This window comes from Choloepus didactylus, chromosome 16, assembly GCF_015220235.1.
Source record: "Choloepus didactylus isolate mChoDid1 chromosome 16, mChoDid1.pri, whole genome shotgun sequence".
Classification (NCBI taxonomy): Eukaryota; Metazoa; Chordata; class Mammalia; order Pilosa; family Megalonychidae; genus Choloepus; species Choloepus didactylus.
The window spans coordinates 10,720,157-10,736,539 of record NC_051322.1 but is presented as its reverse complement, the minus strand read 5'-3'; the positions used below and the strand labels follow the sequence as shown (position 1 = coordinate 10,736,539).

Sequence of the window (16,383 nt, the reverse complement as noted above, 5' to 3'; positions counted from 1 at the left end):
TTTTGCAACTGTTCCTATAACTTTGAATTTATTTCAAAATAAAAAAATATGTAAGTCAGTTTTATTGGAGAGTTTTGACTTTCAGCATCTCTTTAGTGCATCAGTACCTATGTTGTAGAAAGAGCAATTTTATAAGAACATTTTTAAGTTCTCTGTTTCTGGACCAAAGGCTGAAGTTTACTGTAGTTTTTATTTCAGAGCCTAGGGGGAAAAAAAAAAACCCTCAGCAAACTTTCAAATTTCCCCACTAGAGACAGTTGAGTCCCAGGAAATGGGCAAGCATTAGACCTCTATGTACATCTCAATGACTAAGAAATAACTGTGTCTTCATCATCCCATCTCCAAAGGCTAAAAACAGAGCTTTTCAGCTGACAGTGAACAAAACCCCATCTCAAACAAAATGTACTCACTTATCTGTGGTTTTTCTTCTGCTGCTGTTGCTGGATTTCTTAACTTCTCCGAATCAACAAAGAAAGCTCATTTGTTTCACCTAGTGAAAACTCTTCATTTTTCCCCCAGATTTTCCATTTCACGCTGTGTGAATTTTATTAAGATCTCATTCATGGGAGCTGAGTGCTGGCTCTGAGAGGCCCTAGGGGATCTCAGCTGCATCTTCGTAACTTCTGAAGCTTCTTGAGACATTTCTTTCCCACTGAAAACTCCTTGGAGAAGCATAGAGAGGAATCCAAAATCTTTTTGGTGCTTGAAAAAATAGTTTGGCCTCATGAACATTTTGTGCACATCTTTGGATGTTATAACCCAAAAACCAATAAGACAGAAGTTAAGTTAATATCCAATACCTGCATATTACATCATATTGATATTTTTAAAAGCTAGCTTAAAATATTAATTAAGACTTTTCCATTTTAGAATTAGTCTGGGTTAATAAAGTTTACCTACAATCCTATCGACAACTTGTCAGTGGTTGTATTCCAATAAAAAAATTATGTTTTAAAAAGTAATTATAAGTATATAACTGAAAAATAATTTGTTTTCTGACTTTTTCCTCTTGATATTACATACTAAGATTTTTTATGTTATATGCCCTCTTAAATGACATAGTAATTGCTCCATTGTACATATCAGTTGAAATTGCTGTGATTATTCCAACTTTTCTATAGTGGGTATTTAGACTAGTTCCAAATTTTCACTACAGTGCACATAGTAATAGCTTTTTTGAGCACTCAGTAGGTGCTAAGCAGCACTGTAAATACTTTGTGTATCAACCCTTTTAATCTTCATAAGCATCTTGAGGAACAGGTACCATTTTTATTCCTATTTTAGAGAGGAAGGAAGGAGATTCAGGCAAGTTGAACAACTTGCCCAAGGTGACAGTCTGGTAAGTGGTAGAGCCAAAATTCAAAGCCAGCATCCTCATATCCAAATGGAGTCTCCCTTATGCCATGGTGTTCTGAGACTTGACCAGGATTTACTTAATGGTTATTCGGTTTAAGTATAAGCTTCAGCCTATGTGTGCAAATCCATCAACTAAAGCTGTATAGTTCTTCCCCTTGGTTCCCACTGCAATGAGTGTAAAATTGCAGATTTTTTTTTAAAGTTCTTTAAATTTCAAGAGCTATCAAGTCGTAGGTGATAGTGCTATTATATCATGAATGTGAAAATCTTTAAAGAAAACAATTACTTATTTTTATTTAAACAGTGTAAAGACATCCACCACAATAAACGAAATCACTTTTACCTATCCCTTTACACTCTTGGGAACATGTCATCTAAAATAAATCAAAATATAATAAATTTTCTGCCTTTATTCCATCCTCATAATGCCATTTAGAGTTGCGTTGTTTGGGTGACCCAAGGGCAAGAGCATCTTGTACGTGAAAAACGTGGTTGAGCAGATGAAGACTCATCTCTCTCCCTATCTCTGTCCTTACAGAATGTGTGACACAGGAGAAGGACTGTTCACTTTTCAGACAAGAGAAGGAGAAATGATCTATCAGAAGGTCCACTCCGCGACACTGGCCATAGCTGAACAACATGAGAGATTAATGCTAGAAATGGAGCAGAAGGCCCGGGTAAGGCTCCCCTCGCTCACCTGTCGGCTTGGAGATGAATGTCCCTGGGGGGAGGCGTGTCGTGCCTGGGTGGGTCCAGCCCTGTGAGCGCCTCATGTCTGCTCGCCCAGGCCCCGAGGGCCCTCGCCCCCAACCTTTACCCTGCAAGGCCCCCCACTCCCTCTCTACTCCCCTCCTCGGTGATCACAGAGGCAGTTATCTGTGGCCACTACTTGCAAGGCTGTGCACTTGTGTATCTACCTAAGACCTGTTTCCATGGTTACCCGAAGAGTGAGGGGTGCATAAGACTGAAAGAAGCAGCAGTGTTCTCTGGGTATCTCCACATTTCCTTGGAGGATCAGAGATTCTAAAGTGGACTCAAAAGACCTAGGAAAATTATGTTACTATTGGAAAGGACTCCTTGTTTACCTTTATCCTAGGTTCTTTGAAACGTCTGCCTCTCTGTCTTGATTTCAGAACCAATGAAGAAATGTTTGCTGAAGGAGTTTATACTGTTAGCCATTAGAATACTTTGTCTGGAACTATACCACAGTTTCAGGGCCACACTAAGAAATAATTTAGCAAAAATTCTGAAATAGTAAATTTTATAACTGGCTAAAAAAAATGTATAAGCTTTACTCCTAACTTGTTTAGAGAGCAAACAATGGGATTATTCTTGACTGTCATACTAAGAGGTGAATATACTCTCTTTGGTATTTATAGTGATGCATTCAGTTTCATCTGTAGGAGGACAAGTGGTGCTTTGGGAAACAGATGTGGGTCACTAACCAGAAAAACATTACACATAATTCTAATCCACTTTAAGATTATAGAGTTTTATATCTGGTAGTATATTAGTTTTGATTAAAAAATTTTCTTAATTACCTAAGAATGTGAAGTATAGAAGAAAATTCATTTTTAAATATAAGAAAAGAAAAAAGTTTAATACATGATCTTGTTATTTTGAATGAATTGCTGATTTTTCTCAAGTGCTCTATACAAGCATTCTGATCTCTCTACCTGGGATATGGTTTAACGAGCCTTCCCAGCACCCAAGGTTGACAAGAACAAATCAGCCTGATGTGGGTGGGACATCTGACCCTCCGTGGGGCCCAATGAGTAGCTACCACATCAGCAGGAGTTAGATTCATGGCCTCAGGGTGGACTGAAGAAACACATTCCTAACCTGAGCTTTTGAATGAACTATTGACTCCGCGAGGCATTGGTGAGACCTGGTCATACACAAATATCTGGGATAAATTTAAACCATTGCAACAATTATCTAATTAATATGATATTTTCCTAGTCATTTAAATCAGATGAAAAAAGATAACCTACTAAATTTCAAATTATTTCCAAATTTTGCACATTCATTTTCAGCATTTATTGGCAATCTGCTGGTGCACATTTTCTACCAAAATGAACAAATGTGGAAGTCACTTGCTATTAGTTAACAGTGGTTGGTCTTTTTTACTTATAATTCTTCCATATAGGAAAATGGTCATGGTTAGGCATATTTAAATTAATTTTCATGAAGGAAATTCTAAGAACTCTCCAATAGTTACAATGGAATTATCTGCTATAGAGGAGAACACCCAGTTTGTGTCCTAGCTTTGAATCCCAACTCCACCACTTACTGGCTGTGTAATCTTGGGCAAGCTATTTAACCTCTAAATGCCTCATGTTCCTTTATCTGTAACATGGGGATTGACTAGTTCTACTTATTTGGGTTTTCATGACAGTTCTGTGTGTTAATACATATACAGTGCTGAGAATAAGATCTAGCACATAGCACCACAGAAGTCTTCATTATCAGGCAATCCATCTGTAAGAGTGATTTTGAATATTTTAAGATTTACGATGACAGTGAAGACAGTATTGTTTCTCCCAGCTTTGGCCAAATAACACTTTCAAACCCTTTTGAGAATTTCCAACAAGCTTGGAGCCGAAAAATTCCAAAAACAAACTGTAATTCACATTTGTTGTTGATGTGGTTGTGTTTATTGTGTCCTGTGACACTAAGCGACAGGTGCGGGAAGTGGAGACAAGCAACCGTTAAAGGGTGAGAGATGGGGGGTCTTAGGGTCTTAGTCCACTTACTATGGCCTCAGGCAGTCTGAGTGCGAGGCCGACACCGTGGATCTGAAACACACATACACACAAATGATGGGAAAGAAGGTTTCTTTTTAAAATTGGTTTTATGTCATAAGTTTTAAAGGTGTTAATAAAAGTCCTCACAGGTAAAGAGCAACAAAGCAGACAGATGGAAGGAAAAATAGATTTTTCCTGATCTCTTACTAAAATAAGTAAATAAAAGCAAGGGGGTGTTGTCATTAGTAATTTCTAATCTTCTAACACTGAAAGTAATTTAAAAACACATCTGAAGATAAATATCATCATGTAATAGCAATTACTGGGTATCCTTTAAAAAACAGCATTTGGAATGTCCCAACTCCGTGCTAATTCCTGTCTTCTATTCCCATCAGAAAGTCTCTGGGCACAATTTAAGGGCAAATATCATCGGTGTTACTGAAATGCCAGCAAGATGGCAAGATTGTGTCAATGTCAAAAATGCCACCAGCCAGGCCTGCTGAACACCTGCTGTCCAGAGTTGCCAGTCCAATAGTTTTCCTACGCTCTGGAGTATAGGAAAAAGAAAAGATTAATAGAGTCTCACATAAAACATCTTTCTTTGAAATCAATTAAGTGTTCCTTTCTCTATCTTCTAATTTACGTGCTCTTATTACCAGAAATACAAGGAATTAAAGCCAGTCAAATCCACACAATTAACAAATTAAAAAAAAAACTTATTGTTCCACAACAATAAATCTTTTTAAATACTAATTGGTTAAAATAAATTATCTTATTTCCATGCATAGTATAAGATTAAAAGATACTTCTGATGAAGAAGCAACACTGTCTTATTCTACCAACTGCCTCACTAGTAATTAGGCATGCAAAATGATGTGTTTGTTTCAGTGGAAGGCAAAAGATGATAGGGAGAAGAGCAAAAGAAAATGAAGCTAGTTTTATGTAAAATTAATTTAAATAACAACTAGAAATTAAACGAATTTGCCCTTCTAGAGTTATACTTGATCATACTTACCCAAATTTTGACTGTCACAGCCTAAGAAATAATTTTGTCTAAATAGCTGCATGAATGGGGAAATACTACCATATTGCATCAATTCCAAGATGTACATTTTACATTTTAACATCACCAAAGTCAAATGTGAGTTATAGTTTAAATTCTTTCTTAGAACTACATGAAATAATGCTTTGTCTTACAACTGATGGCATCTAAGTTTATGTAAAATATTTCAATACCTGTTCTAGCTGGAGACCACATGCTTATTTATAACTTTGGAGGGAATAAGGAATCCTCGCAGAAAGGGTTCGATCCTGGGCAGTTTGGTTTTCCTTTCAGCAAAAACATCCTTCGTTATTCCCATTTTACAGGAATCTCTATTAGTAATGAAAAAACTTAGCTTCTCGCTCTGAAAATAAGAAGAATTTGGAAGCATAATGATTGATGAGCAGTACACAGAGAGCCAGCCTTGACAGTCATTTTTCTGCATATATTCATCAAAGTTTAGGAAATTCTCAGAAAAGTTTAAAAGTTTAAATCTGTGTGATTTTTGATTGATTGTAAGTGCCATGTAATATCTAATATATAGGAAAAGCTGCTAATCAATCCATTCTTCAGAGTTCTATTTGTGGTTCTACTGTTGAATATTATCCATTATTAATCCAAAGACAAGAGCTTTGTTCCTGACACAAACCAGTTCCCTGCTGGGAAATGCCATTCACACATGGGTGACATTTTCTGATACTACAGACTAGTCACTGTGATGAACCAACACAAGCTCAATTAGAACACATTATTAGAGTTGATTCTTGAAGTGGGCCTATGATCTTGTTTAATCAATTCACTTATTGTTGTTCAGTTTCAGAACACTAAAGGAAATTTGGTTTTTAAACAAACACAAAGAAAAATGCACATTTCTGCATAAATACAGAAAAGAGAAATAGTGAGAAGGCAATGTGTAATTTTCTCATCAGTGGTATGATAACATACTATGATAGAAAAAAATATTATTTGTATTGTATTCTTTTTTCATTAAAATTTGTTGTGGATATAATGGATGTCCCTTCAAAAAATGCATTTTTTATATATACTCTATCTTCTATTTTTATAATTGACTTGATTAGAATTAGTAATATCTAAAGAGAATGATTGCCTAAAATAAAAGTACGAACATTCCATGTTAAAAACAGAACATTAACAAAGAAACTATACGATAGGTTTCTTCAGTGAAAACAATGAATTTCAAAAGGTTTTCCAGAATGACTTGGCATGCAAACATGTAAGTGCAACATATACACATACAACCCATGAATTAGCCTGTCTCCTCTTTGGGACAGTGCTGCAAAATAGAAGCAAAAATATAGGTCGGTAGTGGGCAAACTAGAAGATAAGAACTTGAGGTAAGAATTGCATAGGAAAATGATCAAGGCTGCTTTCAATGAATGTGAATATCAGTTCCTGGGATGCATTAAATGGGTGCAAATGTAGCATATGGAAGGGACATAGCATAGTGACTAAAGAGGTTCACTCTAGAGAAGACTCCCAGAACATTTACCTGCTGTGTGACCTTGGGGAAGTCCCTTAACTTCTCCATGCCTCAGGTTATTCTTCTTAAAATGGGGTATTCAGTAATGTCTACTTCTAGAGTTAGAATATCTCCTGGCCTTTAATAATGGCTCAGCAATTATTAGCTAATTTATAATATTGTTGACAAAAGAAAAAGTTTACCTTTGTTTATAAATGGGTAAAATTGTTACAAACACCACTAAAAGTTTATCCCATCTTTCATTATATGGAGACATTGGAAAATATGTAAACTTCACCAGCCTCTAGATATTTATATATTTCAAAACCAAAAGACAGCAAAAATTTGACTTGAAACGTTTAAGAAATGAAATATTTTAATACATATTCATTGATTCCTTATATTCAAAGAATAGCTCTGTAAATGCATCTACTTACAGAGAATATACTTAGAAGCATTGCTGATTACAAATGAAGATGGTGTTTGAATTATATAGGGACATGTTTGTTACTCTTTCTGATGTTATTCTATTATCTAACTTTTTCACACTATCTGAAAGTATTTTGATCAATACATGGTTTAAAATACATAATGTAGAAGACATTTTGTTTTGCTCAAGTTTAATGAAAAGAATATTCTGCAAAGTCCAATTTTAAATGGCATCCACAACTTCCATTAAATAACAGGCATTTATTAGTCTGGTATAAACTCAGTGAGGTATCTCCTAATTCCTTTCCATTTATCTTAAATAAATTGGAAGATTAAGTGTGAGGTGTCCCCTATTGAAAATTAATGCAAGTCTGAGAGAAACCAATTGCCCATGAACACTCAAACTTCAGAGGACTCTTTTAACACATCCAAACAGTGCCAAGCTCTGCTGGCTCAAGGTCTCTAGGGTCTCCATTCCCACACAGTTTTCAAGTTCATGAGATCTTTTCCAGGATCAAAGAAAACTGAATACCCTCAGTGAGGAGTGCCCTCGTAGTCAGCATTTCCTCATTCAGCAGCACACACCTCCACAATTCACATACATTTCACATTTCACCTTAGTACATTTCCTGACCACTGGGATTTTTATAGTACTACTTATTTATAGCGTATTTCACTATCCAAGTCCCTCTTTTCTCAGTCATGCAAGGAAACGTGGTGACATATCCACCCAATACAAGGCATTCCTTAACACTCTTTTATATACGGAAGAAGCTGTGACTGTCCTTTCCCAACTTATATTATGAAGGAATTAAAGCCACCAACCTCCCCTCCACCTCCCGCCTTTTCCCACCTGTGCAGAAACCAGGTGGGGGAAGCATAAGTTAACCAGGTGGACAGGCCTGATGCTGGGCTGAGATCCAAATATGCGCCTCTGCCCTCGATGTCATTCCTTTGATAGCCCACTCTGGACAAATTTCTGCGTCTTGGCCACATATACTTATAGACAACTCTGGGCTTTGCCATCTGTCCCGTGCAGTCACAACACATCTAATGAAGTGTCTTTACCAAGCACTACATTTGTGACAAATACATGCTATTGTAACAACAAGATAGGTGACAGTGACTCCAATGTAGAGATAAGAAAAAACTGAGTTTAAAAAAAAAAAAAAGAAGTGTAGCTGCCTTGCCTGAGGTCAAATGAGCAGCCAGCCATGGAGCTGATATTTGTTATCAGGTCTGCTGACGGCAAAGTCCCTGTGCTTAAGGACACTGGGGTTCAGCTTCACATTTGGTGGCGTCCGCTGTGAACCAAAGGCCCCGCATTTGTGCCCTGGCCCAGTGGAAATTACCCATTTGGTGTAATTCTCATCTCATCCACCCCTTGAAGAAGATGAATCCAATCATGTGTTTTCCAGTGGGCTGGGGTGAAAAGGAGAACATCATGGGCTCAAGAGTCTCAGAGACATCACTCACTGGCTTTGTCGCCTTGAGCAAATTATATTCTCTTGCTGCACCTCATTTTCCTTGTCTGTAAAATTCATTGGCACATTTGTTGACGATTTATGTGACTATAAAATGGGATAATATATGAAACCACTTTGCACACTGCCAAGGCTCATAGATGCTAATTCATGAACGCTAAATTTCTCCTCCAATTGTATAGATTTGTGCCTCAAGCACTAATATAATTTTAAAATCTATAGCCAATCACTGGAGAGATGCAGAGCAAAAGGAATATTACTTTGTTAAAAGTCTTTTATACAGATGAATTTTATGAAGGTACACACACATGAATGTTTATCACAGGAGGCAGGCAAACTCAAAATAGCAAAGGAAATGTGCAAAAGGTAATAAGGTAACCTAGAATTGCTAGAGTCACTAAGAAGGATTCAAATTTTGAATTCCGTGGCCTGTCCACCTGGTTAACTTACGCTTCCCCCACCGCCGCAGCCTCAGATTTGTCAGGTTGCTATAACTCAGAATAACAAAAGGAGGGAAGGAGAAACTGCCTAAAAGGTCTGAAGAATCATGCTCGGACCTAATGCCAGATCTACCTTGATTCATCAGTCAGTGCAGACTTGAGGCAGGCCAGATTTGAGGAGAGGGGACTTAGATTCCCTGCTTCTGAATGCAGGTGCTCAATGGTTTTGCAGCCATCTGCATTCCTCCAGAAAAGTAATGCAGTATTTAATACCACTTATGATGCAAGTTCACTGGAAAGACATTGCACAGAATCTCCCGATGGTCATAAAAAGCACAGAGGTTGCGGAGCCAAATTGTGATTCCAATCTCAGTGCTTCCACAGGCTCCGTGCTTACAGCCTTAGGAAAGTCCATTAATATCGCAAAGCCTGACTGTCCTCTCATTTTAAAGGAGGATATTTCACCCCATTCCTATCTTACAGTAATTTTACGGGGACTTAACCAAAGAATATAAATGACTTCTGGATCAGGTGCCAGTAAAATGACTAAAGGAATATAAAACTAGAGAATATTCTAATTAGGCTGAAAATAAGGAAAAGGAATTATCTATATGTTGGAAATAGCCAAGAATTTTACTAGACCAAGTATGGACAAAAAGAATCAGATATTAATGAATGATGAACAACACTATTTCTTTTGTTTTGTTTTGTTTTGTTTTTAATTCAGTTTTATTGAGATATATTCACATACTATACAGTCATCCAAAGTGCACAATCCATTGTTCACATTAGCATCATGTAGTTGTGCATTCATCACCCTGATCTATTTTTTACACATTTTCCTTGTACCATAAAAAGTGAAGATAAGAATAAAAAAATAAGAGTCAAAAAGAACACCCAAATCATTCCCACTCTCCCACTCTATTTTTCCTTTAGTTTTTTGTCCCCATTTTTTTACTCATCCATCTGTATACTGGATAAAGAGGAGTGTGATCCACAAGGCTTTCACAATCACATTGTCACCCCTTGTAAGCTATGTTGTTATACATACGTCTTCAAGAGTCAATGCTACTGGTTTGCAGTTTGATAGTTTCAGGTATTTACTTCTATCTATTCCAATACATTAAAACCTAAAAAGGGTTATCTATATGGTGCGTATGAGTGCCCACCAGAGTGACCTCTCAACTCCATTTGGAATCTCTCAGCCACTGAGACTTTTTCGTTTCATTTAGTATCCCCCTTTTGGTCAAGAAGATGTTCTCAATCCCATGATGTCACGTCCAGATTCATCCCAGGGAGTCATATCCTGCATTGCCAGAGAGATTTACACCCCTGGGAGTCAGGTCCTGCGTAGGGGGGAGGGCAGTGAATTCACCCGCCAAGTTGGCTTACCTAGAGAGAGAGGGCTGCATCTGAGTAACAAAGAGGTACTCAGGGGAGACTCCTAGGCACAATTATAAGCAGGCCTAGCCTCTTCTTTGCAATAACAAGCTTCATAAGGGCAAGTCCCATGATAGAGGGTTCAGCACATCATACCGCCAGTCTTCAATGTTTGACAGCACTAGTTCTTGAAGAAGCAGCCCAGACTTGCTGTAAGAAAGCAGAGGAGACCATTAGCCCTTTTATTTGGAAAAGTGGGGCCTGAAAGATGGAGGTGAGGTTGAACTCTGGGACAGCTGAGGAGAACTTTAATAGTAGAGTTTAACAATATAGGTAAAGAATGGAAAAAAATTACAGTACCCTCAAAGTCAGAAAGCACTGTTTGTCGAATAAGATGTCATTTTTATATATAAAATAGTACTTAAATATGCAAGATAAAATGGGTAGAAACATGCAAATTGGTAATTTGAAATCAACACTTTCCTTCATATCTTAATAGATTAGAAAATTAGACAAGTATATAAAGAAGAATTTACATAATGAATAATATATAGAGAGACAATGAGAGATTCGATACCTCAGTGCATCTTTTTAATCATCTATGAAACAGGTCCAGAAGCTAGCCATTTATTAGGTAAAAATGAAAAATAAACTCAGAATATGGCAACCACTCGGGCCACATTCTCTTACCACAGTGCATTACAATGAAAAATTAATAATAAAATATGCACATAAAAGCATTAATTATCTCAAAAAATGTACACAGTCTTTTGCATTAAAGAGGAAATAAAACTGCAATTAGAGAATTTTAGAAAAGAATGATTTTTATTCTTCTTATCAAAAATTTGGAAGTGGACAAAGTAGCAATCAGAAGCAAATGCTTTCATTAATTTAAAAAAATAAGAGTTTAAATGGGAATATTCAACTTTGGAAGGCAGAATAGAAAAAGAACTAAAAAGCAGGAAGAAGAAATGAACTATGATAAGAGTAAAACCATAAGAAGAACTGAAAAATGTTAATTACTTAAATAAATAGAAACCCCAATTTTCTCTAAGAGATAAAAGTAACAATATAGGAAAAAAATTACCCAAAGAAAAATGCAAATTATACACATTGGAGATAACATGTGACATAAAAACAGGCAAAATTCTTTCTAAACTCTAAGAGAATTTGATGCCTTTTTTTATAAAAATATAAAGGCCACATACACAAAATAACTTCCCTAGATAGAATACTGACCTAAATGATTTTTTTTTAAGTTTCTCAAAATCCTTTAGAATTGAAATTATCCGAAGCATGGAAATAACTTAAAAGTCTTTCATTGAGGATGCACTGAATAAATTTGAGGCATAATGAGATAACACTCTGTATTGGTCATGGCGCAGTTAGGTGACCAGAGACCATGCTCTGTAGTTCAATGGAGGGAATTTCGTGAGGAATAGGAAGAGCAGCAGATAACGAGACAACCCAGAGACTAGCACAAGCAGAAGAGATGCCACCAGCCTTCCCTCCCTTGCCTGCTGCAGCATCCGGATGCTGGCAGATGACACAAGACGCCCGAGTCAGAAACAAAGGACTGTTGCAGCACCGCGAGCATCACACGTTTCATGTTCCCACGTCCCTCGGGGGCACTGCGGAGCAGCCAGGCGGATCTGCACGCACAGCAGGTTTTTTAGGGAACTCCCAAATATATGAGATGGCTGGTAGCAGACTTGCCCGACCTTTGTCCTGGTCAGGAAACAAATGTGCCCTCTGCCCTGGAGGAAGAAACTGTCTGTCTCTCCCAAGGCGGTTTGCTATGCAAACACACCTGAACAAATAGAGAGGGACAGAAGTTGTCACAAAACATGCAGAACCTTGAGGGACCAGGAGAATTGTAAACTACCTATCTTTTCAACCAAGTGTTTTCGAGAGAGCACTCTGAAACTAGGGGGGAAGTTAGGGGGGTAATGAGGGTTGCAGGAGGAAATGGTATTGGGATCAATCTGATATCACATACAAGTTTCAGATGTTCACAAAAATATATAAAATTATTTATTTGTTCCCTAAATGGGGGTGAACAGAAGGAACCAATTAAGAGTGGGCTCTAAATGCAGTATTCTTTTGGTTTTGTTTTTTTCCTTGTCAACTTGAGGACAGCACAACTTTTATCTGTGTGACATTCAAATTTAAAAATGGGCTTTGTGACATGTAGGTTGCAGCATTCAAATAGAATATAAAAGTTTTCACTACTCTCCAGACTCGGATGAGCTGTGATCTTAACTTTTTGCAATTCTAAATAAGCAATTTCTGATTCGTTGCTCAGTGTCCCAGTGAACTGACAGCTGTTCCTAAAAGAACGAAGCTGTCCGGCGCCGCCCCGCTCGACCCCTGCTCCCCGGCCGGCGAGGGGAGAAACAAGGGATAGAGAGAGAGAGAGATGCAGACCACGCAAAACTGATCTGGCTGGAAGTCACGACTCGAGCCACACGGTGGTTGTGAGAGCAATTCTTTTACTGAAGCTAGACAAGCATTCTCTGTTACAGATTACCACGCGTGGCAGAGTGCCTCGCGGGAGAACAGCCTCGATGCGGCCGTCAGGTACGGCTCCTTGTGGGCTGTCTCCCCGAGCTCTGCCCGGGAACTTTCTTATATACAATGATCACAACCAACAAACAGGCACCACGTAAGCGTGTACAATAGGCTAGCAGCAACTGCTGCTTCTAGCGCCATAATGCGGAAGCAGGACTCGAGCGCCATCTTGGCTCACTCGATGGGAGGGGTGTACTCTAGGAGCAGGCTGAAACAGGACGCGAGCGCCATCCCGGCTCACTCGATGGGAGGGGCGTACTCTAGGAGCAGGCTGCAGAATGCCCACTAGGCCCTAACCCGGAAAATGGCTAAAAACGGCTCTCCACACGAAGCCAAGAGAGAGTTAGAGCCAACAAACAGCGAAAGCTGTGATGAGTGTGACAATACCTGAATTGATTGCTTCCATATTTAGTCACTTCCACATCTGAGCTGAAGCATCATTTCCAGATCCTGAACGTAGAAAAGGAGAAACAGAGTAGTATGGTCTGCAGGACATGTCCATGGTTAAACATGGAGGCAGTCTGGAACTCTGGGCTGCAGATTTTTTGTCCATTCTCTTGAGGACTTTTCTCACTAAGCCACCTCAGGCCATCCATGGAACCGTCCGGGCAGATCTGCACAGCAAATAAACGAACGAAGACATGTATCCATCTTATTTGATTTGTAATTGCTCAAAATGATCCCCAAATATCACTTTCTGCTTTGCCTATGTAAGCATTGACACTTACTTGCAATATGAGTATAAATTGCCCTATAATTTTTTATTCAATTTTATTCTAATTATTCACAATCATCCAAAATGTACAATCACTTGTTCATGGTACCATTATATGGTTGTACATTCATCACCACAATTAATTTTTTTTCAATTTTAGAAATTTCATTACTCCAGAAAAGAAAGAAAAAGAAAAAAGAAATCTCAAATCCTTCCATACCTCTAACCACCCCCCTCCATTACTGACTGATAGTATTGATATAGTACATTTGTTACTGTTGATGAAAGAATGTTAAAATATTACTAACTTTAGTACATGGTTTGTAATGGGTACATTTTTCCCTATATACCCTTCTATTATTAACTTCTAGTTATAGTGTCATACATTTGTTCTAGTTCATGAAAGACATTTCTAATATTTGTGCAGTTAATCACAGACATTGTCTACCACAAGATTCACTGTGTTATACATTCCCATATTTTAAGCTCCAGCTTTCCTTCTGGTGACATATGTGACTCTAAATTTCCCCTTCTTACCACATTTACACACCATTCAGCACTGTTAGTTATTCTCACAATAACATGCTATCATCATCTCTGTCCATTTCCAAACGCTTAAGTTCAACCTAGTTAAACATTCTGCTAATAATAAGCAGCCGTTCCCCATTCTTTAGCCTCATTCTATATCCTGGTAACCTATAATTCATGTCTATCAGTTTACATATTACAGTTAGTTCCTATCAGCGAGATCATACAATATTTGTCCTTTTATGTCTGACTTATTTCACTCAATGTAATTTCCTTAAGGCTCATCCATCAGCCCGTTTCTTTTTTTAAGACAGTTTTGTTCATGCACCATACATTCCATCCTAACTATAAACTATAGGTGGCTCACTGTATAATCATGTAATTATGCATTCACCATCACCACCACTGTCTATAAAAGGACATTTCCATTTCTTCCACAAAGAAAGAGGAAGAGTCAAAAAAGGTAGAGAGAAAAAAGAAAAAGAAAAAAAAAGAGCTAAAAAGCAACAAAAAAAAAAGATAAAATTAAAACAAAGCACAATAAAAGAGTCAGACAACATCACCAATGCCAAGAATTCCATACCCCTCCCTTATATCCTCATCTTATAGGCATTTAGCTTTGGTATATTGCCTTTGTTACATTAAAGGAGGTGTAATACAATGTTTCTATTAACTATAGACTCCAGTTTGCATAGATTGTATTTTTCCCCAATACCACCCCATTTTTAACAAATTGCAAGGTTGACATTCATTTGTTCTCCCTCATGTAGAAACATATTGTACATTTTATCAAAATTTTTGAGCACTCTAGGATTCACTAAGTTATACAGTCCCAGTCTTTATCTTCCCTCTTTCCTTCTGGTGCCCCACATGCCCCTAATCTTCCTCTTTCAACCATATTCATAGTCATCTTTGTTCAGTGTACTTACATTACCATGCTAACATCACCCAAAATTGTGCTCCAAACCTCTCACACCTGTCTTTTCCTATCTGTCTGTAGCACTCCCTTTAGTATTTCCTGTAGAGCAAGTATCTTGTTCACAAACTCTCTCATTGTCTGTTTGTCACAGAATATTTTAAACTCTCCCTCATATTTGAAGGACAGTTTTGCCAGATATAAAATTCTTGGCTGGCAGTTTTTCTCTTTCAGTATCTTAAATATATCACATCACGGCCTTCTTGCCTCCATGTTTTCTACTGAGAAATCCGCACATAGTCTTATCAAGCTTCCCTTGTATGTGATGGATCACTTTTCTCTTGCTGCTTTCAGGATTTTCTCTTTGTCTTTGATGTTTTATCATCTGATTAAGTGTCTTGAAGTAGACCTATTCAGATCTATTCTGTTTGGGGTACGCTGAGCTTCTTGGATCTGTAATTTTATGTCTTTCACAAGAGATGGGAAATTTTCATTGATTATTTCCTCTATTATTGCTTCTGCCCCTTTTCCCTTCTCTTCTCCTGCTCGGACACCCATGACATGTATATCCATATGCCTCATGTTGTAGTTCAATTCCCTGAGACGTTGCTCATATTTTTCCATTCTTTTCCCTATCCTTTTGTGTGTAGGATTTCACGTGTCTTATTATCCAATTCCTTAATGTTTTTACTTCTGTCTCTTGAAATCTGTTGTTATATGTCTCCATTGTGTTTTTCATCTCTTTTGTTGTGCTTTTCATTTCCATAGGTTCTGCCAGTTGTTTTTTCAAACTTTTGAGTTCTTCCTTATGTTTGCCCAAAGTTTTCCTTTTATCCTTCATCTCTTTTGTTGAACTGACTTAGCATTAGTTGTTTCAATTCCTGTATCTCAGTTGTAGTATAAGTTTGGTCTTTTGACTGGACCATAGCTTCATTTTTCCTAGTATGATTTGTGGTTTTCTGTTGTCTAGGCATCTGGTTTCCTTGATTACCCCCATCAGATTTTCCCAGACCAGAACAGGCTCAGGTCCCAGAAGGGGGCTATATTCAGTATCAGGTTTCCCTGAGGGTGTGTCTTAGAAGACTGACAGACTTTCCCATAGCCGCTGTGCTTTTTCTAACCTGCCAAGCAGGTGGCACCTGTCAGCCTGTTGCTTCCCACTGGTGTAAAGAGGTGTGGCCCCTTTAATTCTCAGCTTAAGTTGTTTCTGGTTTGATTGTTTTCCCCCAGGCCCTGGGGTCTGAGTTCTGAAGGGAGGGCAGACAGTTGAGCTGGCACCTACCTCCCTCCTCTAA

General features: G+C 37.9%; 1 protein-coding gene across 2 annotated transcripts in view; it reads left to right on the top strand.

Moving 5' to 3' along the window:
- DOK6 (docking protein 6) overlaps nucleotides 1-16,383 on the top strand; it is a 491,683-nt gene that overhangs the window by 387,354 nt on the left and 87,946 nt on the right. For both annotated transcript variants that reach the window (XM_037806228.1, XM_037806229.1), the window contains one exon: nucleotides 1,895-2,033. In XM_037806228.1, the coding sequence (XP_037662156.1) occupies nucleotides 1,895-2,033 (139 nt within the window). The remainder of the gene's footprint in view (nucleotides 1-1,894; nucleotides 2,034-16,383) is intronic.